We start from the raw sequence: 23,346 nt of genomic DNA on the forward strand, positions 1-23,346 counted from the left end.
TTGCTCTGTTTTTTTGTTTTCTCATGATTTGGTTGGGTCTAATTGTGCTGCTGTCCTGGGGCTCTGTAGGGTGTGTTTGTGAACAGAGCCCCAGGACCAGCTTGCTTAGGGGACTCTTCTCCAGGTTCATCTCTCTGTAGGTGATGGCTTTGTTGTGGAAGGTTTGGGAATCGCTTCCTTTTAAGTGGTTATAGAATTTAACGGCTCTTTTCTGGATTTGGATAATTAGTGGGTATCGGCCTAATTCTGCTCTGCATGCATTATTTGGTGTTCTACGTTGTACACGGAAGATATTTTTGCAGAATTCTGCGTGCAGAGTCTCAATTTGGTGTTTGTCCCATTTTGTGAAGTCTTGGTTGGTGAGCGGATCCCAGACCTCACAACCATAAATGGCAATGGGCTCTATGACTGATTCAAGTATTTTTTAGCCAAATCCTAATTGGTATGTTGAAATTTATGTTCCTTTTGATGGCATAGAATGCCCTTCTTGCCTTGTCTCTCAGATCGTTCACAGCTTTGTGGAAGTTACCTGTGGCGCTGATGTTTAGGCCAAGGTATGTATAGTTTTTTTTGTGTGCTCTAGGGCAACAGTGTCTAGATGGAATTTGTATTTGTGGTCCTGGTGACTGTACCTTTTTTGGAACACCATTATTTTTTGTCTTACTGAGATTTACTGTTAGGGCCCAGGTCTGACAGAATCTGTGCATAATATCTAGGTGCTGCTGTAGGCCCTCCTTGGTTGGTGACAGAAGCACCAGATCATCAGCAAACAGCAGGCATTTGACTTCGGATTCTAGTAGGGTGAGGCCGGGTGCTGCAGACTTTTCTAGTGCTCGCGCCAATTCGTTGATATATATGTTGAAGAGGGTGGGGCTTAAGCTGCATCCCTGTCTCACCCCACGACCCTGTGTGAAGAAATGTGTGTTTTTTGCCAATTTTAACCGCACACTTGTTGTTTGTGAACATGGATTTTATAATGTCGTATGTTTTACCCCCAACACCACTTTCCATCAGTTTGTATAGCAGACCCTCATGCCAAATTGAGTCGAAGGCTTTTTTGAAATCAACAAAGTATGAGAAGACTTTGCCTTTGTTTTGGTTTGTTTGGTTGTCAATTAGGGTGTGCAGGGTGAATACATGGTCTGTTGTACAGTAATTTGGTAAAAAGCCAATTTGACATTTGCTCAGTACATTGTTTTCATTGAGGAAATGTACGAATCTGCTGTTAATGATAATGCAGAGGATTTTCCCAAGTTTACTGTTGACGTCTCTCTCTCTCTCTCTGGGTGTCTCTCTCTCTCTCTGGGTGTCTCTCTCTCTCTGGGTGTCTCTCTCTCTCTGGGTGTCTCTCTCTCGCTCTCTCTCTCTCTGGGTGTCTCTCTCTCTCTGGGTGTCTCTCTCTCTCTCTGGGTCTCTCTCTCTCTCTGGGTCTCTCTCTGGGTCTCTCTCTCTCTCTGGGTCTCTCTCTCTCTCTGGGTCTCTCTCTCTCTCTGGGTCTCTCTCTCTCTCTGGGTGTCTCTCTCTCTCTGGGTGTCTCTCTCTCTGGGTGTCTCTCTCTCTGGGTGTCTCTCTCTCTGGGTGTCTCTCTCTCTCTCTCTGGGTATCTCTCTCTCTCTCTCTGGGTATCTCTCTCTCTCTCTCTCTCTCTCTCTCTCTCTCTCTCTCTCTCTCTCTCTCTCTCTCTCTCTCTCTCTCTCTCTCTCTCTCTCTCTCTCTCTCTCTCTGTCTCTCTCTCTCTCTCTCTCTCTCTCTCTCTGTGTCTCTCTCTCTCTCTCTCTCTCTGTCTCTCTCTGTGTCTCTCTCTCTCTCTCTCTCTGGGTGTCTCTCTCTGTGTCTCTCTCTCTCTCTCTCTCTGGGTGTCTCTCTCTGTGTCTCTCTCTCTCTCTCTCTCTCTCTGGGTGTCTCTCTCTGTGTCTCTCTCTCTCTCTCTCTCTGGGTGTCTCTCTCTGTGTCTCTCTCTCTCTCTCTCTCTGGGTGTCTCTCTCTGTGTCTCTCTCTCTCTCTCTCTCTGGGTGTCTCTCTCTGTGTCTCTCTCTCTCTCTCTCTCTGGGTGGCTCTCTCTCTCTCTCTCTCTCTCTGGCTCTCTCTGTCTCTCTGGCTCTCTCTCTCTCTGGGTGGCTCTCTCTGTGTCTCTCTCTCTCTCTCTCTGGGTGGCTCTCTCTCTCTCTCTCTCTCTCTCTCTCTGGGTGGCTCTCTGTCTCTGTCCTCTTCTCTTCATCCCTCTCTGTCTCTCCACAGACAACATGGTGGACAAGACCAAGGTGGAGTCCAGTCAGGCCAAGGCCATAGAGTTGGAGAAGAAGGTGACACACACACACAGACGGACGGACGATATTCTCTGTGCTCACTTCTCCCTGACACCCAACTAGCAGTCTAAATGAGAAAGAGACGAATGAGAGAATGAGTACACACGCCTGACGGCTTACTGATGGAGTACACACACACTAGTTGAGTGCTAAGTGCTGTGGTTGCGGGGGGGTTGCTATCATGGGGTTTCCCCCCCCATTATGAGTCTGACAGGATAATTGCAAACATTCTGTCCCATTACATGAAAACTCACGTAAACATACCCATTCTCTGGAAATATGGACAATCACAATCAGTCTCTGCAACTCACACACACACACACGGTGGGGGACCGTGTGTGTGGGAGCATGTGGGACCGTGTGTGTGGGAGCATGTGGGACCGTGTGTGGGAGCGTGTGTTCTCTCCAGTGTAGCTGGACACTAAGCTGTGTCTGTTTTTAACCCTGTTCTCTCATTCAATAACTGGATTCTGAGCCCAGAGTGCTTTTAACCCTTTATATACAGTTTCTATCTAACTCTTTGTCGTAATGAATGGAGAGTGGAGGCAGGGTCTGCCATTGTCAATGGTGACCCTGGAGTAATTAGGGTAAAGTACCTTGCTGACAATGTGTTTTCTCTCCTGTAGCTAGATTTAGAGCTGACTGTGTGCCTTTTCTCCTGTAGCTGGAGCAGAGATGACTGTGTCTCTTCTCTCCTGTAGCTGGATGCAGAGCTGACTGTGTCACTTCTCTCCTGTAGCTGGATGCAGAGCTGACTGTGTGTCTTCTCTCCTGTAGCTGGATGCAGAGCTGACTGTGTGTCTTCTCTCCTGTAGCTGGATGCAGAGCTGACTGTGTGTCTTCTCTCCTGTAGCTGGATGCAGAGCTGACTGTGTGTCTTCTCTCCTGTAGCTGGATGCAGAGCTGACTGTGTGTCTTCTCTCCTGTAGCTGGATGCAGAGCTGACTGTGTGTCTTCTCTCCTGTAGCTGGATGCAGAGCTGACTGTGTCTCTTCTCTCCTGTAGCTGGATGCAGAGCTGACTGTGTGTCTTCTCTCCTGTAGCTGGATGCAGAGCTGACTGTGTGTCTTCTCTCCTGTAGCTGGATGCAGAGCTGACTGTGTGTCTTCTCTCCTGTAGCTGGATGCAGAGCTGACTGTGTCTCTTCTCTCCTGTAGCTGGATGCAGAGCTGACTGTGTCTCTTCTCTCCTGTAGCTGGATGCAGAGCTGATTTTGTCTCTTCTCTCCTGTAGCTGGATGCAGAGCTGACTGTGTCTCTTCTCTCCTGTAGCTGGATGCAGAGCTGACTGTGTCTCTTCTCTCCTGTAGCTGGATGCAGAGCTGACTGTGTCTCTTCTCTCCTGTAGCTGGATGCAGAGCTGACTGTGTCTCTTCTCTCCTGTAGCTGGATGCAGAGCTGACTGTGTCTCTTCTCTCCTGTAGCTGGATGCAGAGCTGACTGTGTCTCTTCTCTCCTGTAGCTGGATGCAGAGCTGACTGTGTCTCTTCTCTCCTGTAGCTGGATGCAGAGCTGACTGTGTCTCTTCTCTCCTGTAGCTGGATGCAGAGCTGACTGTGTCTCTTCTCTCCTGTAGCTGGATGCAGAGCTGACTGTGTCTCTTCTCTCCTGTAGCTGGATGCAGAGCTGACTGTGTCTCTTCTCTCCTGTAGCTGGATGCAGAGCTGACTGTGTCTCTTCTCTCCTGTAGCTGGATGCAGAGCTGACTGTGTCTCTTCTCTCCTGTAGCTGGATGCAGAGCTGACTGTGTCTCTTCTCTCCTGTAGCTGGATGCAGAGCTGACTGTGTCTCTTCTCTCCTGTAGCTGGATGCAGAGCTGACTGTGTGTCTTCTCTCCTGTAGCTGGATGCAGAGCTGACTGTGTTCCTTCTCTCCTGTAGCTGGATGCAGAGCTGACTGTGTGCCTTCTCTCCTGTAGCTGGATGCAGAGCTGACTGTGTGCTCTTCTCCTGTAGCTGGATGCAGAGCTGACTGTGTCTCTTCTCTCCTGTAGCTGGATGCAGAGCTGACTGTGTGTCTTCTCTCCTGTAGCTGGATGCAGAGCTGACTGTGTCTCTTCTCTCCTGTAGCTGGATGCAGAGCTGACTGTGTCTCTTCTCTCCTGTAGCTGGATGCAGAGCTGACTGTGTCTCTTCTCTCCTGTAGCTGGATGCAGAGCTGATTTTGTCTCTTCTCTCCTGTAGCTGGATGCAGAGCTGACTGTGTCTCTTCTCTCCTGTAGCTGGATGCAGAGCTGACTGTGTCTCTTCTCTCCTGTAGCTGGATGCAGAGCTGACTGTGTCTCTTCTCTCCTGTAGCTGGATGCAGAGCTGACTGTGTCTCTTCTCTCCTGTAGCTGGATGCAGAGCTGACTGTGTGTCTTCTCTCCTGTAGCTGGATGCAGAGCTGACTGTGTGCCTTCTCTCCTGTAGCTGGATGCAGAGCTGACTGTGTGTCTTCTCTCCTGTAGCTGGATGCAGAGCTGACTGTGTGCCTTCTCTCCTGTAGCTGGATGCAGAGCTGACTGTGTCTCTTCTCTCCTGTAGCTGGATGCAGAGCTGACTGTGTCTCTTCTCTCCTGTAGCTGGATGCAGAGCTGACTGTGTCTCTTCTCTCCTGTAGCTGGATGCAGAGCTGACTGTGTCTCTTCTCTCCTGTAGCTGGATGCAGAGCTGACTGTGTGTCTTCTCTCCTGTAGCTGGATGCAGAGCTGACTGTGTGCCTTCTCTCCTGTAGCTGGATGCAGAGCTGACTGTGTCTCTTCTCTCCTGTAGCTGGATGCAGAGCTGACTGTGTCTCTTCTCTCCTGTAGCTGGATGCAGAGCTGACTGTGTGTCTTCTCTCCTGTAGCTGGATGCAGAGCTGACTGTGTCTCTTCTCTCCTGTAGCTGGATGCAGAGCTGACTGTGTCTCTTCTCTCCTGTAGCTGGATGCAGAGCTGACTGTGTCTCTTCTCTCCTGTAGCTGGATGCAGAGCTGACTGTGTGCCTTCTCTCCTGTAGCTGGATGCAGAGCTGACTGTGTGTCTTCTCTCCTGTAGCTGGATGCAGAGCTGACTGTGTCTCTTCTCTCCTGTAGCTGGATGCAGAGCTGACTGTGTGTCTTCTCTCCTGTAGCTGGATGCAGAGCTGACTGTGTGTCTTCTCTCCTGTAGCTGGATGCAGAGCTGACTGTGTCTCTTCTCTCCTGTAGCTGGATGCAGAGCTGACTGTGTGTCTTCTCTCCTGTAGCTGGATGCAGAGCTGACTGTGTGCCTTCTCTCCTGTAGCTGGATGCAGAGCTGACTGTGTGCCTTCTCTCCTGTAGCTGGATGCAGAGCTGACTGTGTGTCTTCTCTCCTGTAGCTGGATGCAGAGCTGACTGTGTCTCTTCTCTCCTGTAGCTGGATGCAGAGCTGACTGTGTTTCTTCTCTCCTGTAGCTGGATGCAGAGCTGACTGTGTGCCTTCTCTCCTGTAGCTGGATGCAGAGCTGACTGTGTGCCTTCTCTCCTGTAGCTGGATGCAGAGCTGACAGCACGCCATGAGCTGCAGGTAGAGCTGAAGAAAATGGAAGGAGACTATGAGCACAGAGTCCATGAGCTGGCTGCTGAAAAGGAGACTCTGGGATCTGAGAAGCAGGAGAGGGAGACAGAGAACCAGGGCCTAATGGAGCAGATCAACACGCTCAATGAAGAGGTACACACTCCCACAGAGAGAACCCTTCAGTCAATTAACAGACACGCTTATCCGGAGCCACTTAGTGCATTCATCTAAAGATAGCGATGTGAAACCCCAGAGCTCAGAGTTGTATTACTCTACCAATAAGAACCGAGTAGAGAGCTCCCCTTGACCAATAGGAGTAAAGGGGAAAGTAATAGGAGCTCATAAGAAGTGGTCCACTCACCTGACACAGAGGGAGGAGGAGAGGTGTACCTGTCAGTGTCCTGGTGTTAGTCCAGCTGGACCCTGCCTCATAGTGACACACTGAGCATGTACCATCTGAAACACAGGCCAAAACAGTCTTCCCACATCATTGTGTGTGTGTGTGTGTGTCCGCTTAACTATGTGTCTTATGGCTCCACACAGACCTTGGCAGGTCACTTCCCCAACAGGCTGAGGCCAGCAGAATCATCTCATGGTCTCTCACGTCCAACTGGCTGTCCCAACGTCAACACACACATCAAAACCCTCCTCGATGCAGAGCACTTGTGCCCCCTCCTCCATTTGAGACTCAGCCTCTGTAGCGATCCAGAGAGTCTTCATCTCCTGTAGCTGGATGCACAGCTGACACACACACTCCTGTAGCACAGAGCTGACTGTGTGTCTTCACACCTATACTGGATGCAGAGCACTGTGTGTCTTCACACCTGTAGCTGGATGCACACACACACACACCTGTACATGCAGAGCACACACACACACACTGGACAGAGCACTGTGTGTCTTCACACACATGCAGAGCTGACTGTGTGTCTTCTAGAAATACAGAGAAGGAAGTCTTCTCTCATGGTGTATTAGCATAATTTTTCAGGCTTGAAATCTTCTCTGTTGAAATCTCTTTCTCAATTTAAATTAAATTCAATAGACTTTATTGATGAGGCAAGTTAAATTACTTACATTGTTTTTATATGAATAATTTAACAATGGTGGGGCCAACAGTGATAATAATAGTAGTAGTTGAAATGGGATGACCATTAACAGAAACAACTCTCTCCCCATCTTTCTCTCGCTCTCTCCCCATCTTTCTCTCTCTCCTGTAGCTGGATCCTGACGTCTCGCTTCTCTCCCTGGATGCAGAGCTGACTGTGTGCTTCTCCCTGTAGCTGGATGCAGAGCTGACTGTGTCTCTCTCCTGTAGCTGGATGCAGAGCTGACTGCTCTCTCTCGTAGCTGATGCTGACTGTGTCTCTTCTCTCCTGTAGCTGGATGCAGAGCTCTTCTCTCCTGTAGCTGGATGCAGAGCTGACTGTGTCTCGTCTCCTGTAGCTGGATGCAGAGCTGACTGTGTCTCTTCTCTCCTGTAGCTGGATGCAGAGCTGACTGTGTGCTTCTCTCCTGTAGCTGGATGCAGAGCTGACTGTGTCTCTTCTCTCCTGTAGCTGGATGCAGAGCTGACTGTGTCTCTTCTCTCCTGTAGCTGGATGCAGAGCTGACTGTGTGCTTCTCTCCTGTAGCTGGATGCAGAGCTGACTGTGTGCTCTCTCCTGTAGCTGGATGCAGAGCTGACTGTGTCTTCTCTCCTGTAGCTGGATGCAGAGCTGACTGTGTCTCTTCTCTCCTGTAGCTGGATGCAGAGCTGACTGTGTGTCTTCTCCTGTAGCTGGATGCAGAGCTGACTGTGTGTCTTCTCCTGTAGCTGGATGCAGAGCTGACTGTGTGCCTTCTCTCTGTAGCTGGATGCAGAGCTGACTGTGTCTCTTCTCTCCTGTAGCTGGATGCAGAGCTGACTGTGTGCTCTCTCTCTGTAGCTCAGAGCTGACTGTGTGTCTCTCTCCTGTCTGGATGCAGAGCTGACTGTGTCTCTTCTCTCCTGTAGCTGGATGCAGAGCTCTCTCTCGTCTGTGTGTCTTCTCTCCTCGTCTGGATGCAGAGCTGACTGTGTCACTTCTCTCCTGCTGGATCAGAGCTGACTGTCGTCTCTCTCCTGTAGCTGGATGCAGAGCTCGCCATGAGCTCTAGAGCTGAAGAAAATGGAAGGAGACTATGACCACAGAGTCCATGAGCTGGCTGCTGAAAAGGAGCTCTCAGATCAACAAGTCTTCTCTCGTCCATGAGCTGGCTCTCTTCGTCTGAGAAGCAGGAGAGGGAGACAGAGAACCAGGGCTAATGGAGCTCTCGTCAATTCAGAGAGAACTTCAGTCAATTAACAGCTCTCTCTATCCGGAGCCACTTAGTGCATTCATCTAAAGATAGCGTGTCCCCAGAGCTCAGAGTTGTATTACTCTCCAATAAGAACGTCTCCCTTGACCAATAGGAGTCTCATAAGAAGTGGTCCACTCCTGACACAGAGGGAGGAGGAGAGTCTCTCAGTGTCCTGGTGTTAGTCCAGCTGACCCTCCTCATAGTGACTCACTGAGCATCTCCATCTGAAACACAGGCCAAAACAGTCTTCCCACTCATCGTGTGTGTGTGTCCGCTTAACTATGTGTCTTATGGCTCCACACAGACCTTGGCAGGTCTTCGGCTGAGGCCAGCAGAATCATCTCATGGTCTCTCACGCTGGCTGTCCCAACGTCAACACTCAAAACCCTCTCGTCTCGACAGATCTCACCCCCGTCCTCTCTCTCAGCCCGATCCAGAGAGTCTTCATATGTAGAACACACACTCGCTCTCTCTCGTCTCGCTCTCTCTCGTCTCGCTCTCTCACACACTCACACACACACTAGAAATACAGAGAAGGAAGTCTCTCTCGGTGTATTAGCATAATTTTTCAGGCTCTTCTCTCGTCTCGCTCGCTCTTCAATAGACTCGTCTCATTGTTTTTATATGAATAATTTCTCGTCTCGTGCTCTCTCTCGTCTCGCTCGGTCTCATTCGTCTCGCTCTCTCTCTCGTCTCGCTCTCTCTCGCTCTCGCTCGCTCTCTCTCTCGCTCGCTCTCGCTCGCTCTCTCTCGTCTCGCTCGCTCTCTCTCGTCTCGCTCGCTCTCTCTCGTCTCGCTCTCTCTCGTCTCGCTCTCTCTCTCGTCTCGCTCTCTCTCGTCTCGCTCGCTCGCTCTCTCTCGTCTCGCTCTCGTCTCGCTCTCTCGCTCGCTCTCTCTCGTCTCGCTCGCTCGCTCTCTCGTCTCGCTCGCTCTCTCTCGTCTCGCTCGCTCTCTCTCGTCTCGCTCGCTCTCTCTCGTCTCGCTCGCTCTCTCTCGTCTCGCTCGCTCTCTCTCGTCTCGCTCGCTCTCTCTCGTCTCGCTCGCTCTCTCTCGCTCTCGCTCTCTCTCGTCTCGCTCTCTCTCTCTCGTCTCTCTCGTCTCGCTCGTCTCGCTCGCTCCCTCTCGCTCGCTCTCTCCCGTCTCTCGCTCTCGCTCTCTCCCGTCTCGCTCTCTCTCTCTCCCGTCTCTCTCGCTCGCTCTCTCCCGTCTCGCTCTCTCGTCTCTCTCCCGTCTCGCTCGCTCGCTCTCTCTCGTCTCTCGCTCGCTCTCTCTCCCGTCTCGCTCTCGCTCTCTCGCTCGCTCTCTCCCGTCTCGCTCGCTCGCTCTCTCCCGTCTCTCTCTCGCTCTCTCTCTCTCGCTCGCTCTCTCCCTCGCTCTCTCCCGTCTCGCTCGCTCTCTCCCGTCTCTCTCTCGCTCTCTCTCCCGTCTCTCGCTCGCTCGCTCTCTCCCGTCTCGCTCGCTCGCTCTCTCCCGTCTCGCTCGCTCTCTCCCGTCTCGTCTCGCTCGCTCTCTCCCGTCTCGCTCGCTCGCTCTCTCCCGTCTCGCTCGCTCGCTCTCTCCCGTCTCGCTCGCTCGCTCTCTCCCGTCTCGCTCGCTCGCTCTCTCCCGTCTCGCTCGCTCGCTCTCTCCCGTCTCGCTCGCTCGCTCCCGTCTCCCGCTCCCGTCTCTCGCTCGCTCTCTCCCGTCTCGCTCGCTCTCCTCCCCGTCTCGCTCGCTCGCTCTCTCCGTCTCTCTCTCGCTCGCTCTCTCCCGTCTCGCTCGCTCGCTCGCTCTCTCCCGTCTCGCTCGCTCGCTCTCTCCCGTCTCGCTCGCTCGCGCTCTCCCGTCTCGCTCGCTCGCTCCCGTCTCGCTCGCTCGCTCTCTCCCGTCTCTCGCTCGCTCTCTCCCGTCTCGCTCGCTCTCTCCCGTCTCTCGCTCGCTCGCTCTCTCCCGTCTCTCGCTCGCTCTCCGTCTCTCCCGTCTCTCTCTCGCTCGCTCTCTCCGTCTCTCGCTCGCTCTCTCCCGTCTCGCTCGCTCGCTCTCTCCCGTCTCGCTCGCTCGCTCTCTCCCGTCTCGCTCGCTCGCTCCCGTCTCGCTCGCTCGCTCCCGTCTCGCTCGCGCTCTCCCGTCTCTCGCTCGCTCTCTCCCGTCTCGCTCGCGCTCTCTCCCGTCTCTCGCTCGCTCGCTCTCTCCCGTCTCTCTCTCGCTCGCTCTCTCCCGTCTCTCGCTCGCTCGCTCTCTCCCGTCTCGCTCGCTCGCTCGCTCTCTCCCGTCTCTCGCTCGCTCTCTCCCGTCTCGCTCGCTCGCTCTCTCCCGTCTCGCTCGCTCGCTCTCTCCCGTCTCGCTCGCTCGCTCTCTCCCGTCTCGCTCGCTCGCTCTCTCCCGTCTCGCTCGCTCGCTCTCTCCCGTCTCGCTCGCTCGCTCTCTCCCGTCTCGCTCGCTCGCTCTCTCCCGTCTCGCTCGCTCGCTCTCTCCCGTCTCGCTCGCTCTCTCCCGTCTCGCTCGCTCTCCCCCGTCTCGCTCTCTCTCCCGTCTCGCTCTCTCTCCCGTCTCGCTCTCTCTCCCGTCTCGCTCTCTCTCCCGTCTCGCTCTCTCTCCCGTCTCGCTCTCTCTCCCGTCTCGCTCTCTCTCCCGTCTCGCTCTCTCTCCCGTCTCGCTCTCTCTCCCGTCTCGCTCTCTCTCGCGTCTCGCTCTCTCTCGCGTCTCGCTCTCTCTCGCGTCTCGCTCTCTCTCGCGTCTCTCTCTCGCGTCTCTCTCTCGCGTCTCTCTCTCGCGTCTCTCTCTCGCGTCTCTCTCTCGCGTCTCTCTCTCGCGTCTCTCTCTCGCGTCTCTCTCTCGTCTCTCTCTCGCGTCTCTCACTCTCGCTCTCTCTCTCGTCTCTCACTCTCGCTCTCAATCTCGCTCTCTCTCGCTCGCTCTCTCCCGTCTCTCTCTCGCTCGCTCTCTCCCGTCTCTCTCTCGCTCGCTCTCTCCCGTCTCTCTCTCGCTCGCTCTCTCCCGTCTCTCTCTCGCTCGCTCTCTCCCGTCTCTCTCTCGCTCGCTCTCTCCCGTCTCTCTCTCGCTCGCTCTCTCCCGTCTCTCTCTCGCTCGCTCTCTCCCGTCTCTCTCTCGCTCGCTCTCTCCCGTCTCACTCCAGATAGAGAAGCTCAATAAGGATCTGAAGGAGGCCAAGGCTAGAGTGGTCATCGTCCATGTCCCAAGTGGTCCTGCTCCTCCTCTACCAGGCCAAGCAGGCCTCCCTCCTCCCCTCCTGGGACAAACTGGCATGCCCCTTCCCCCTCCACCCCTACCCGGCCAAGCAGGCCTCTCTCCTCCCCTCCTGGGTATGCCCAGTCCCCCACCTCCCCCGCCATTACCAGGTATACCCGGTCCCCCGCCGCCCCCTCCTCTCCCTGGGATGGCCGGTATGCCCCCGCCGCCCCCTCTCCCTGGGATGGCCGGTATGCCCCCGCCGCCGCCCCCTCTCCCTGGGATGGCCGGCATGCCCCCGCCGCCCCCTCCTCTCCCTGGGATGCCGGCCTGCCCCCTGGGATGGCCGGCCTGCCCCCCCGCCCCCTCCTCTCCCTGGGATGGCCGGTATGCCCCCGCCGCCCCCTCCTCTCCCCGGGATGGCCGGTATGCCCCCTCCTCTCCCTGGGATGGCCGGTATGCCCCCGCCGCCCCCTCCTCCACCAGGGATGGCCGGTATGCCCCCGCCACCACCTGGAATGGGGGGCTGGGGCGCCTCTGTGCCACCCCCTCTGCCCTTCGGCCTGGCACCCAAGAAGGAGTACAAGCCTGAGGTGCAGCTGAAGAGAGCCAACTGGAGCAAGGTGAGGATGGGAGTGTGTGGTTGTGCATATGTTAGATGGTTAGAACATGAGGAAAGATGTGATTGTCAGTGTCTCTTCTAAAACTGCACTAAAAGTTGGTAGGAGTGTGTGTGTGTGTTCTGTCCTTTATTAGTGTGCCCAATTAGAGTCTGGAATAACAACTGCAAAGCTCTTGACCGTGTGTGTGTGTGTGTGAGAATACTTAGCCCGTGAGTGTATATGACTGTGTGTGAATGTCTGCCTCTGTTCTTTCATGAGTGTGTGTGTGTGTGTGTGTGTGTGTGTGTGTGTGTGTGTGTGTGTGTGTGTGTGTGTGTGGACTGGAGTGTCTCTGTTCCATGTTCTCCTCCTCCCTCTCCTCTGCGATGGTTAAAACATCAGAATGGCCCTGTCTCTCTTTAGCCTAAAGCTACTGTTTAATAGCTTCAGCAGAGATCATCTGTGTTTAGTCTCTCGTTCTTTCTCCCTCGCTCTCCCCAAATCTCTGTTCTCTTTGTTCGTTCGGCGGGTTGGTGAGAGCCCTTTGACGAGGATGTCACAGAAATGTCTTTTTTAATAAGATGCTTCTTTTAACTGTGCTGGTGAAAGATAATTAAATAGCTTCAAGAAAGGACAGCATTCTTTTGTAATTTAAATTAGCATTTTATTTCTCCAGCCCTTGTATCACATTCTTTCCCCCTTCCCATATGTGAAGTTTCTCTCTGAGCTGAATGGCTGTGATTAAATCATTGGTAACATGGTTAGCAGATGTTAATGCGAGTGTAGTGAAATGCTTGTGTTTCTTGTTTCGACCGTGCAGTAATATCAAACAAGTAATCTAACAATTCCACAACAACTACCTAATACACACAAGTCTAAAGGGATGGAATAAGAATATATTCATATAAATATATGGATAGGAGAACTGAGGATGGATCAACAACATTGTAGTTACTCCACAATACTAACCTGATTGACTGAGTGAAAAGGAAGCCTGTACAGAATATAATTATTCCATCATTTGCATCCTGTTTGCAACAAGGCACTACAATAATAGTGGAAAAAGTGGAAAAGCAATTCACTTTTTGTCCTGACTAAAAAGTTATGTTTGGGACAAATCCAATACAACAATTTTATTTATCCTTTATTTAACAAGGCAAGTCAGTTAAGAACAAATTCTTATTTTCAATGACGACCTAGGAACAGTGGGTTAACTGCTTGTTCAGGGGCAGAACGACAGATTTGTACCTTGTCAGCTTGGGGATTTGAACTTGCAACCTTCCGGTTACTATTCCAACGCTCTAACCACTAGGCTACCCTGAGTACCACTCCATATTTTCAAGGATATACTAGTGGCTGTATCATGTTAAGGGTATGCTTATAATTGGTAAGGACTGCGGAGTTTTTCAGAATAAAAATAAACAGAATGGAGCTAAGCATAGGCAAAATCCTACAGGAAAACCTGGTTCAGTCGATTTCCCACCAGGACAATACTTTCACCAGGACAATAACTCAAAACATAATCTACACTGGAGTAGCTTTCCAAGAAGTTGTTACATATTTAAGTTTTGATTCAAATCTGCTTGAAAACCTATGGCAAGACCTGATGGTTGTCGAGCAATGATCAACAACCAGTTTGACAAATGTTATACAATCCAGATGTGGAAGGTTCTGAGATATTTACCCAGAAGACTAACAGCTGTAATCCCTAAAAAAGGTGCTTCTACAAAGCATTGACTCAGGGGTGTGAATACTTATGTAAATTAGATGTCCATTTTCAATACATTTAGTACATTTCTAAAAACATGTTTTCACTTTGTCGTTATGGGTTATTGTGAGTAGATGGGTGAGAGAGAACATTTATTTCATCCATTTTGAGTTCAGGCTGTATCACAGCAAATTGTGGAATAAGTTAAGGGGTGTGAATACTTTCTGTAGGCACTGCAGGTTGACCTCTCACCTCTACCCATCACTCCACTCCAATACTGCTCAAGGCCAATAACAACCTCACAAATTACCCCCCATCACACCCCTCATCCCTCGCTTCTGGGGCACTGCAGCAGCGCCATCTGCACTTCTCTTCTCCTTTTCCTCCTCCTCCTATCCCTCGTTACTCGGCCCAGTGAAACAATGCCACCGTCAGCCCACTCTGGCCCCTGACCCTTTTCCTGCTCTGCTGTCCACACACACACACCGCTTGATGCTGCAGGCAGGGTGGCAAGGTGATGACCTCACGGGTGCGTTGGCTGAGCTCAGCACTGATGGACTGCCAGGGGCCCTCAGGCTGCACACGTCTCCTGTCCAGCCTCCCTCAGGCTGCACACGTCTCCTGGCCAGCCTCCCTCATCTTTTCTTTCTCTCCATTTTCTCTCTTCTGTCTCTCTCTCGGCCGGCGTCTCTCTCTCGGCCGGCGTCTCTCTCTCGGCCGGCGTCTCTCTCTCGGCCGGCGTCTCTCTCTCGGCCGGCGTTTCTCTCGGTCTCTCTTCATAGATTGTTTGTTTGTTTTCTCAGTCTTGTTCTCGGTCTCGTTGTTGTGCTCTATTTTCTCTCTCTGTGTGTCTTTCTGTCTGTCTCATTTCAATTCAAGGGGCTTTATTGGCATGTGGAACATATGTGAACATTGCCAAAGCAAGTGAAGTAGATAATATACAAATATGAAATAAACAATAAAAACGAACAGTAAACGTTACACATACAGAAGTTTCAAAAGAATGAAGACATTTCAAATGTCATATTTATATATAGTGTTGTAACGATGTACAAAAGGGAAAATAAATTGGCATACATATGGGTTGTATTTACGAGGGTGTTTGTTCTTCACTGGTTGACCTTTTCTTGTAGCAACAGGTAGAGGTAGACCGATTATGATTTTTCAACGGCGATACCAATTATTGGAGGACCAAAAAAGCCGATACCGACTAATCGGACGAATAAATAAATAAAAATAATAATAATAATGTATTTGTTATTATGACAATTCGAACAATACTGAATTAACACTTATCTTAACTTGATATAATAAATAAATACAATCAATTTAGCCTCAACTAAATAATGAAATATGTTCAATTTGGTTTAAATAATGCAAAAACAAAGTGTTGGAGTAGAAAGTAAAAGTACAGTATGTGCTATGTAAGAAAGCTAACATTTCAGTTCCTTGCTCAGAACATGAAAACATATGAAAGCTGGTGGTTCCTTTTAACATGAGTCTTCAATATTCCCAGGTAAGAAGTTTTAGGTTGTAGTTATTATAGGAATTATAGGACTATTTCCCTCTATACCATTTGTATTTCATTAACCTTTGACTATTGGATGTTCTTATAGGCACTTTAGTATTGCCAGTGTAACAGTATAGCTTCCGTCCCTCTCCTCGAACCAGCAACACAACGACAACAGCCACCATCGAAGCAGCGTTACCCATGCAGAGCAAGGGAAACAACCACCCCAAGGCTCAGAGCGAGTGAAGTTTGAAACGCTATTAGCGCACGCTAACTAGCTAGCCATTTCACTTCGGTTACACCAGCCTCATCTCGGGAGTTGATAGGCTTGAAGTCATAAACAGCGCAATGCTTGACGCACAACGAAGAGCTGCTGGAAAACGCACGCAAGTGCTGTTTGAATGAATGTTTGCGCGCCTGCTTCTGCCTACCACCGCTCAGTCAGATACTTAGATACTTGTATGCTTGTATGCTCAGTCAGATTATATGCAATGCAGGACATGCTAGATAATATCTAGTAATATCATCAACCATGTGTAGTGAACTAGTGATTATGATTGATTGTTTTTTATGAGAAACGTTTAATGCTAGCTAGCAACTTACCTTGGCTTACTCCATTCGTGTAACAGGCAGTCAGTCTCCTTTTGGAGTGCAATGAGAGAGAGGCAGGTCGTTATTGCGTTGGACTAGTTAACTGTAAGGTAGCAAGATTGGATCCCCCGAGCCGACAAGGTGAAAATCTGTCATTCTGCCCCTGAACGAGGCAGTTAACCCACAGTTCCTAGGCTGTCATTGAAAATAAGAATGTGTTCTTAGCTGACTTGCCTAGTTAAATAAAGGTTAAATAAAGGTATAAAAGTTTTTTTTTTTTACAATTATTTTTTAAAATCGGCAAATCGGCGCCCAAAAATACCGATTTCCGATTGTTATGAAAACTTGAAATCGGCCCTAATTAATCCGTCGACCTCTAGCAACAGGTCACAAATCTTGTTGCTGTGATGGCACACTTTGGTATTTCACCCAGTAGATATGGGAGTGTATTAAAATTGGGTTTGTTTTTCAAATTCTTTGGATCTGTGTAATCTGAGGGAAATATGTGTCTCTATGGTCATACATTGGGCAGGAGGTTAGGAAGTGCAGCTCAGTTTCCACCTCATTTTGTGGGCAGTGTGCACATAGCCTGTCTTCTCTTGAGAGCCATGTCTGCCTACGTTGGCCTTTCTCAATAGCAAGGCTATGCTCACTGTCATGTCTTTGGCATCATTAAAACTGACTTATTTATTTATCAAATGACTCTAATTATTATTACGCAATTAAACTGATTAATCATGTAACTGTAATTAACTAGGAAGGGGCACCAAGGAAAATATTCAGATTACAGTTATAATTTTCAGAATATAACTTTCAGATATTTTAATATCTGATCAATTAGTCTTCTAATTAATGAATTATTATTTACCTCTAGTTAGTCTCATTCCAAACGTCTGCACAAACCCAGTCTTCACTTCGAGTCATCCATACGTCAATTGTCTTAAAATAATTTATTTACTAACGAATTCACAGAAATGCATAACAAACAGTATATATGGTTACAAATAAATGATAGTGGGTGTGCCCTAGTGGGCTAAACCGGCATGGCGGCTTGTTAGACAAAAGGGGATTGGGGGTCAGCTGAGAAGTCACTACAGATAGTTGATAATTATAACAATTGAAATGCTAATCCTTTGCACATGAACACCCACTCATTCGGGAATAATTGCAATCAATATATATTTACGCTCATTGTGTCGTTGGGATCTCTGTTGAAAAGTTTGTTTCTGTTGGAGAGTTTGTCCTCTCTCGCTCTCTCTGTCGTGGTTAGAATGCATAGTTCAGAGTGACATTCATTCATGTCGTCATAGGTTTGATGTTTCGGGGGTTGTCGGTCTTCGCATTCAATGATACCGAATTCCTAGCTGCAGACTAGTAATTAATATCGAAGACTTGTTCTTATTCTGTCGGTATCAATAGTCTAAGAGTTTAACCACGTGGTATGGTTAAAAGATTCAGCCATCTACTCAAACCTTGGCCCTCTCGTGGTTAGCTCATCTGCAACCTTTAGCCATCTCGTAATTGAGGTAAGCTCGGTCTCCTCTCAAACCTTGGCCCTCTCGTTATCGAGGTAAACTGGTCTGGTGATAGAAAACCTAGGTGGGTGTTTTATTCGGAAGAGCAGAAAAGGGCCTGTCCCATTTATTTATTTCACCTTTATTTAATCGGGTAGGCAAGTTGAGAATAAGTTCTCATTTACAATTGCGATGACGCCAGACCATAACTGTGCTCATGGGTGGTCCCCTTATTTAGGTAAACTCCAAAGGGAATTGGAGTTTCCTTCATTAAACAGTCCAAAATCACAGTACACAATTTCACAAACAGTATCATCCTCACTCATTCATCTTACACAACGATTAGATGTAAACCTCATAACTGAGGCTATTGTGTAAACAGTGTTATGGTAATGTGGCCGTATTGTCTCCCATGAGTTTCACCAAATTGTACCAAAACGGATCAGTTCGTAGCTGGATTCTTCACCAATCTTTTATACCTTCTCCAGAACATAAATGTAATTTGGTTCTCCAGTTCTGTGAGGTGGAAGAAATTCCTTTGTTCTCTCTATGAAACTCACTCTCTCTATATACTGTGGCAATGAGGAGATAATCTCATCCAGGAATTTTCGACCTCTCTGACCACAGCGACCTGGGTGTAGGAGACAGAGGGGGATGGTGCTCGCGGTGTCCAATTTCATGACATCACGGAGTCTGTACGTGGTCAAAGCTTTCCTTAAGTTTGGGTCAGTCACAGTGGTCAGGCATTCTGCTGCTGTGTACTCTCTGTTTAGGGCCAAATAGCAGTCTAGTTTGCTCTGTTTTTTTTGTTAATTAGTTGACACATTGGAAAGAATTATCTTTTTGTTTTCTCATTTGGTTGGGTCTAATTGTGTCCCTATCCTGGGGCTCTGTGGGGTCTGTTTGTGTTTGTGAACAGAGCCCCAGGACCAGCTTTCTTAGGGGACTCTTCTCCAGGTTCATCTCTCTGTAGGTGATGGCTTTGTTATGGAAGGTATGGGAATCGCTTCCTTTTAGGTAGTGCTATAATTTAACGGCTCTTTTCTGGATTTGGATAATTAGCGGGTATCTGCTTAATTCTCCTCTGTGTGCATTATTTGGTGTTCTACGTTGTACACGGAGGATATTTTTGCAGAATTCTGCGTGCAGAGTATCATTTTGATGTTTTTCCCATTTTGTGAGTTCTTGGTTGGTGAGCGGACCCCAGACCTCACAACCATAAAGGGCAATGCGATCTATGACTGATGCAAGTATTTTTAGCCAGATCCTAATTGGTATGTTGAATGTTATGTTCCTTTTGATGGCATAGAATGCCCTCTTGCCTGGTCTCTCAGATCGTTCACAGCTTTGTGGAAGTTACCTGTGGCGCTGATGTTTAGGCCGAGGTATGTATAGGTTTTTGTGTGCTCTAGGGCAACAGTGTCTAGATGGAATTTGTATTTGTGGTCCTGGCGACTGGACCTTTTTTGGAACACCATTATTTTTTGTCTTACTGAGATGTACTGTCAGGGCCCAGGTCTGACAGAATCTGTGCAGAAGATCTAGGTGTTGCTGTAGGCCCTCCTTGGTTGGGGACAGAAGCACCAGATCATCAGCAGTAGACATTTGACTTCAGATTCTGTAGGGTGAGGCTGGGTGCTGCAGACTTTTCTAGTGCCCGCGCCAACTCGCTGATATATATGTTGAAGAGGGTGGGGCTTAAGCTGCATCCCTGTCTCACCCCATGGCCTTGTGGGAAGAAATTTGTGTTTTTTGCCTATTTTAGCCGTACACTTGTTTTTTGTGTTCATGGATTTTATAATGTTGTATGTTTTACCTCTCTCTCTGTGTCTCTTTCTCTCTGTGTCTCTTTCTCTTGTCTCTTTCTCTCTCTGTTTTTTTTCTCTGTGTCTCTGTGATTTTATAATGTTCTCTGTGTCTCTTTTCTCTCTCTCTGTGTCTCTTTCTCTCTGTGTCTCTTTCTCTCTCTGTGTCTCTTTCTCTCTGTGTCTCTTTCTCTCTCTGTGTCTCTTTCTCTCTCTGTGTCTCTTTGTCTCTCTGTGTCTCTTTGTCTCTCTGTGTGTCTCTTTGTCTCTCTGTGTCTCTTTGTCTCTCTGTGTGTCTCTTTGTCTCTCTGTGTGTCTCTTTGTCTCTCTGTGTGTCGCTGTGTCTCTCTGTGTGTCGCTGTGTCTCTCTGTGTGTCTCTTTGTGGGAGGGGATAACGGGGAGGGGAGGATAAGGGGGAGAGAAGGGGATAACGGGGAGGGGAGGATAATGGGGGGGGAGAAGAGGAGGATAAAGCAAATGGAATCCTCACTCTCTCTCTGAAGGAGAATGAGGAGTAGGGAAATGACTAGATTGCTCCTCTCCTCCTCCGTGTGTCTCCATCCTCTTTCAGCGCCCTGGTCATCCTGCTCTTTCTCTGTCCTTCTTTCCTCCTCCTCCGTGTCTCTCTCCATCCTCTCTTTCAGCGCCCCCTCCGTGTCTCTCTCCATCCTCTCTTTCAGCGCCCTGGTCCTCTTGTTCTTTCTTTGTCCTTCTCTCCTCCTCCTCCGTGTCTCTCTCCATCCTCTCTTTCAGCGCCCTGGTCCTCTTGTTCTTTCTTTGTCCTTTTCTCCTCCTCCGTGTCTCTCTCCATCCTCTCTTTCAGCGCCCTGGTCCTCCTGCTCTTTGGTCCTCCTGTCCTTCTGTCTTTCCTCCTCCTCCGTGTCTCTCTCCATCCTCTCTTTCAGCACCCTGGTCCTCTTGTTCTTTCTTTGTCCTTTTCTCCTCCTCCGTGTGTCTCCATCCTCTCTTTCAGCGCCCTGGTCCTCCTGCTCTTTCTCTGTCCTTCTTTCCTCCTCCTCCGTGTCTCTCTCCATCCTCTCTTTCAGCGCCCTGGTCCTCTTGTTCTTTCTTTGTCCTTTTCTCCTCCTCCGTGTGTCTCCATCCTCTCTTTCAGCGCCCTGGTCCTCCTGCTTTTTCTCTGTCCTTCTTTCCTCCTCCTCCGTGTCTCTCTCCATCCTCTCTTTCAGCGCCCTGGTCCTCCTGTTCTTTCTTTGTCATTCTCTCCTCCTCCGTGTGTCTCCATCCTCTTTCAGCGCCCTGGTCCTCCTGCGCTTTCTCTGTCCTTCTCTCCTCCTCCGTGTCTCTCTCCATCCTCTCTTTCAGCGCCCTGGTCCTCCTGTTCTTTCTTTGTCCTTCTCTCCTCCTCCGTGTCTCTCTCCATCCTCTTTCAGCGCCCTGGTCCTCCTGCTCTTTCTTTGTCCTTCTCTCCTCCTCTGTGTCTCTCTCCATCCTCTCTTTCAGCGCCCTGGTCCTCCTGCTCTTTCTCTGTCCTTCTCTCCTCCTCCGTGTCTCTCTCCATCCTCTCTTTCAGCGCCCTGGTCCTCCTGCTCTTTCTTTGTCCTTCTCTCCTCCTCCGTGTCTCTCTCCATCCTCTCTTTCAGCGCCCTGGTCCTCCTGCTCTTTCTTTGTCCTTCTCTCCTCCTCCTCCGTGTCTCTCTCCATCCTCTCTTTCAGCGCCCTGGTCCTCCTGCTCTTTCTTTGTCCTTCTCTCCTCCTCCTCCGTGTCTCTCTCCATCCTCTCTTTCAGCACCCTGGTCCTCCTGCTCTTTCTTTGTCCTTCTCCCACTTAATTGCTTGATTTATGGATGAATGTTTTTTTGCTAAATTGCATATGGTGGTTGTTGAAAGGATTTGTGAGGCATTGATCTCTTTCTCCCCTCTCTCTCTCTCTGTGTAACAGATTGGATATGAGGATCTATCTGAAAACAGTTTCTGGACTAAGACCAAAGAGGATCGCTATGAGAACAACGAGCTCTTCGCCAAACTCACCTTGGCCTTCTCCTCTCAGACCAAGAGTGAGTGTCACCCCTTGCATGTGTGTTTATGCAGGCATGTGTGTCACCCCTTGCATGTGTGTTTATGCAGGCATGTGTGTCACCCCTTGCATGTGTGTTTATGCAGGTATGCGTGTCACCCCTTGCATGTGTGTTTATGCAGGTATGCGTGTCACCCCTTGCATGTGTGTTTATGCAGGTATGTGTGTTCTGGCTCGTGTATCCCTGCCTGACAGCAGTGCATTTGTCTCAGTAAAGTTGACTTACTAATGATGATGAATTTGTCTCCTGCTCCATCTCTCTCTCCCTTTCTTTTTCTCTCTCTATGTCCATTCCATCCATCCCACAGCCTCCAAAGGTAAGAACACACAAATGATGTTGGGTACAAAGGCTAGTGTGTGTGTTGTTTTGTCCTTGTTGTCTCATTCTGAGAGGCAGAGTATGCACTGGGTTACATGGATTGGGATTAGAGGGATGGATGGGGAGGAGAAATGGATGGGGATGGGGAGGAGAAATGGATGGGGATGGGGAGGAGAAATGGATGGGCATGGGGAGGAGAAATGGATGGGCATGGGGAGGAGAAATGGATGGGCATGGGGAGGAGAAATGGATGGATGGGGAGGGGGGGGAGGAGAAATGGGATGGGCATGGGGAGGAGAAATGGATGGGGAGGAGAAATGGATGGGGAGGAGAAATGGATGGGGAGGAGAAATGGATGGGGAGGAGAAATGGATGGGGATGGATGGGGATGGGGAGGAAATGGATGGGGATGGGGAGGAAATGGATGGGGATGGGGAGGAGAAATGGATGGGGATGGGGAGGAGAAATGGATGGGGATGGGGAGGAGAAATGGATGGGGATGGGGAGGAGAAATGGATGGGGATGGGGAGGAGAAATGGATGGGGATGGGGAGGAGAAATGGAGGGGAGGAAAATGGATGGGGAGGAGAAATGGATGGGGAGGAGAAATGGGGGGAGGAGAAATGGATGGGGATGGGGATGGGGAGGAGAAATGGATGGGGAGGAGAAATGGATGGGGGGGAGGAGAAATGGATGGGCATGGGGAGGAGAAATGGATGGGCATGGGGAGGAGAAATGGATGGGCATGGGGAGGAGAAATGGATGGGCATGGGGAGGAGAAATGGATGGGCATGGGGAGGAGAAATGGATGGGCATGGGGAGGAGAAATGGATGGGGAGGAGAAATGGATGGGGAGGAGAAATGGATGGGGAGGAGAAATGGATGGGGAGGAGAAATGGATGGGGAGGAGAAATGGATGGGGAGGAGAAATGGATGGGGAGGAGAAATGGATGGGGATGGGGAGGAGAAATGCATGGGGATGGGGAGGAGAAATGCATGGGGAGGAGAAATGGATGGGCATGGAGGAGAAATGGATGGGGAGGAGAAATGGATGGGCATGGGGAGGAGAAATGGATGGGGAGGAGAAATGGATGGGCATGGGGAGGAGAAATGGATGGGGAGGAGAAATGGATGGGGAGGGGGAATGGATGGGGAGGGGGAATGGATGGGGAGGGGGAATGGATGGGCATGGGGAGGAGAAATGGATGGGGAGGGGGAATGGATGGGCATGGGGAGGAGAAATGGATGGGGAGGAGAATGGATGGGGAGGGAATGGATGGGCATGGGGAGGAGAAATGGATGGGGAGGGGGAATGGATGGGCATGGGGAGGAGAAATGGATGGGCATGGGGAGGAGAAATGGATGGGGAGGGGGAATGGATGGGGAGGAGAAATGGATGGGGAGGGGAGGAGGAATGGATGGGGAGGGGAAGAAAATGGATGGGGAGGGGAGGAGGAATGGATGGGGAGGTGGAATGGATGGGGAGGCGGAATGGATGGGGAGGCGGAGGGGGAATGGATGGGGAGGGGGAATGGATGGGCATGGGGAGGGGGAATGGATGGGCATGGGGAGGGGGAATGGATGGGCATGGGGAGGAGGAATGAATGAATGGATGGGGAGGGGGAGGAGGAATGGATGAGGAGGAATGGATGGGCATGGGGAGGAGAAATGGATGGGCATGGGGAGGAGAAATGGATGGGCATGGGGAGGAGAAATGGATGGGCATGGGGAGGGGGAATGGATGGGGAGGAGAAATGGATGGGCATGGGGAGGGGGAATGGATGGGGAGGAGAAATGGATGGGGAGGAGAAATGGATGGGGAGGAGAAATGGATGGGGAGGAGAAATGGATGGGGAGGAGAAATGGATGGGGAGGAGAAATGGATGGGGATGGGGAGGAGAAATGCATGGGGATGGGGAGGAGAAATGCATGGGGAGGAGAAATGGATGGGCATGGAGGAGAAATGGA

At 50.2% G+C, this 23,346-nt stretch overlaps 1 protein-coding gene across 1 annotated transcript in view; it reads left to right on the forward strand.

Moving 5' to 3' along the window:
* Positions 1–23,346, forward strand: part of LOC124010595 (protein diaphanous homolog 1-like) — a 195,305-nt gene that overhangs the window by 60,391 nt on the left and 111,568 nt on the right. The window contains 6 exon segments of the mRNA XM_046323243.1: positions 2,239–2,303; positions 5,781–5,960; positions 11,242–11,631; positions 11,633–11,917; positions 20,926–21,040; positions 21,369–21,377. Of these exon segments, the coding sequence (XP_046179199.1) occupies positions 2,239–2,303; positions 5,781–5,960; positions 11,242–11,631; positions 11,633–11,917; positions 20,926–21,040; positions 21,369–21,377 (1,044 nt within the window).

Source organism: Oncorhynchus gorbuscha, linkage group LG23 (assembly GCF_021184085.1).
Source record: "Oncorhynchus gorbuscha isolate QuinsamMale2020 ecotype Even-year linkage group LG23, OgorEven_v1.0, whole genome shotgun sequence".
Classification (NCBI taxonomy): domain Eukaryota; kingdom Metazoa; phylum Chordata; class Actinopteri; order Salmoniformes; family Salmonidae; genus Oncorhynchus; species Oncorhynchus gorbuscha.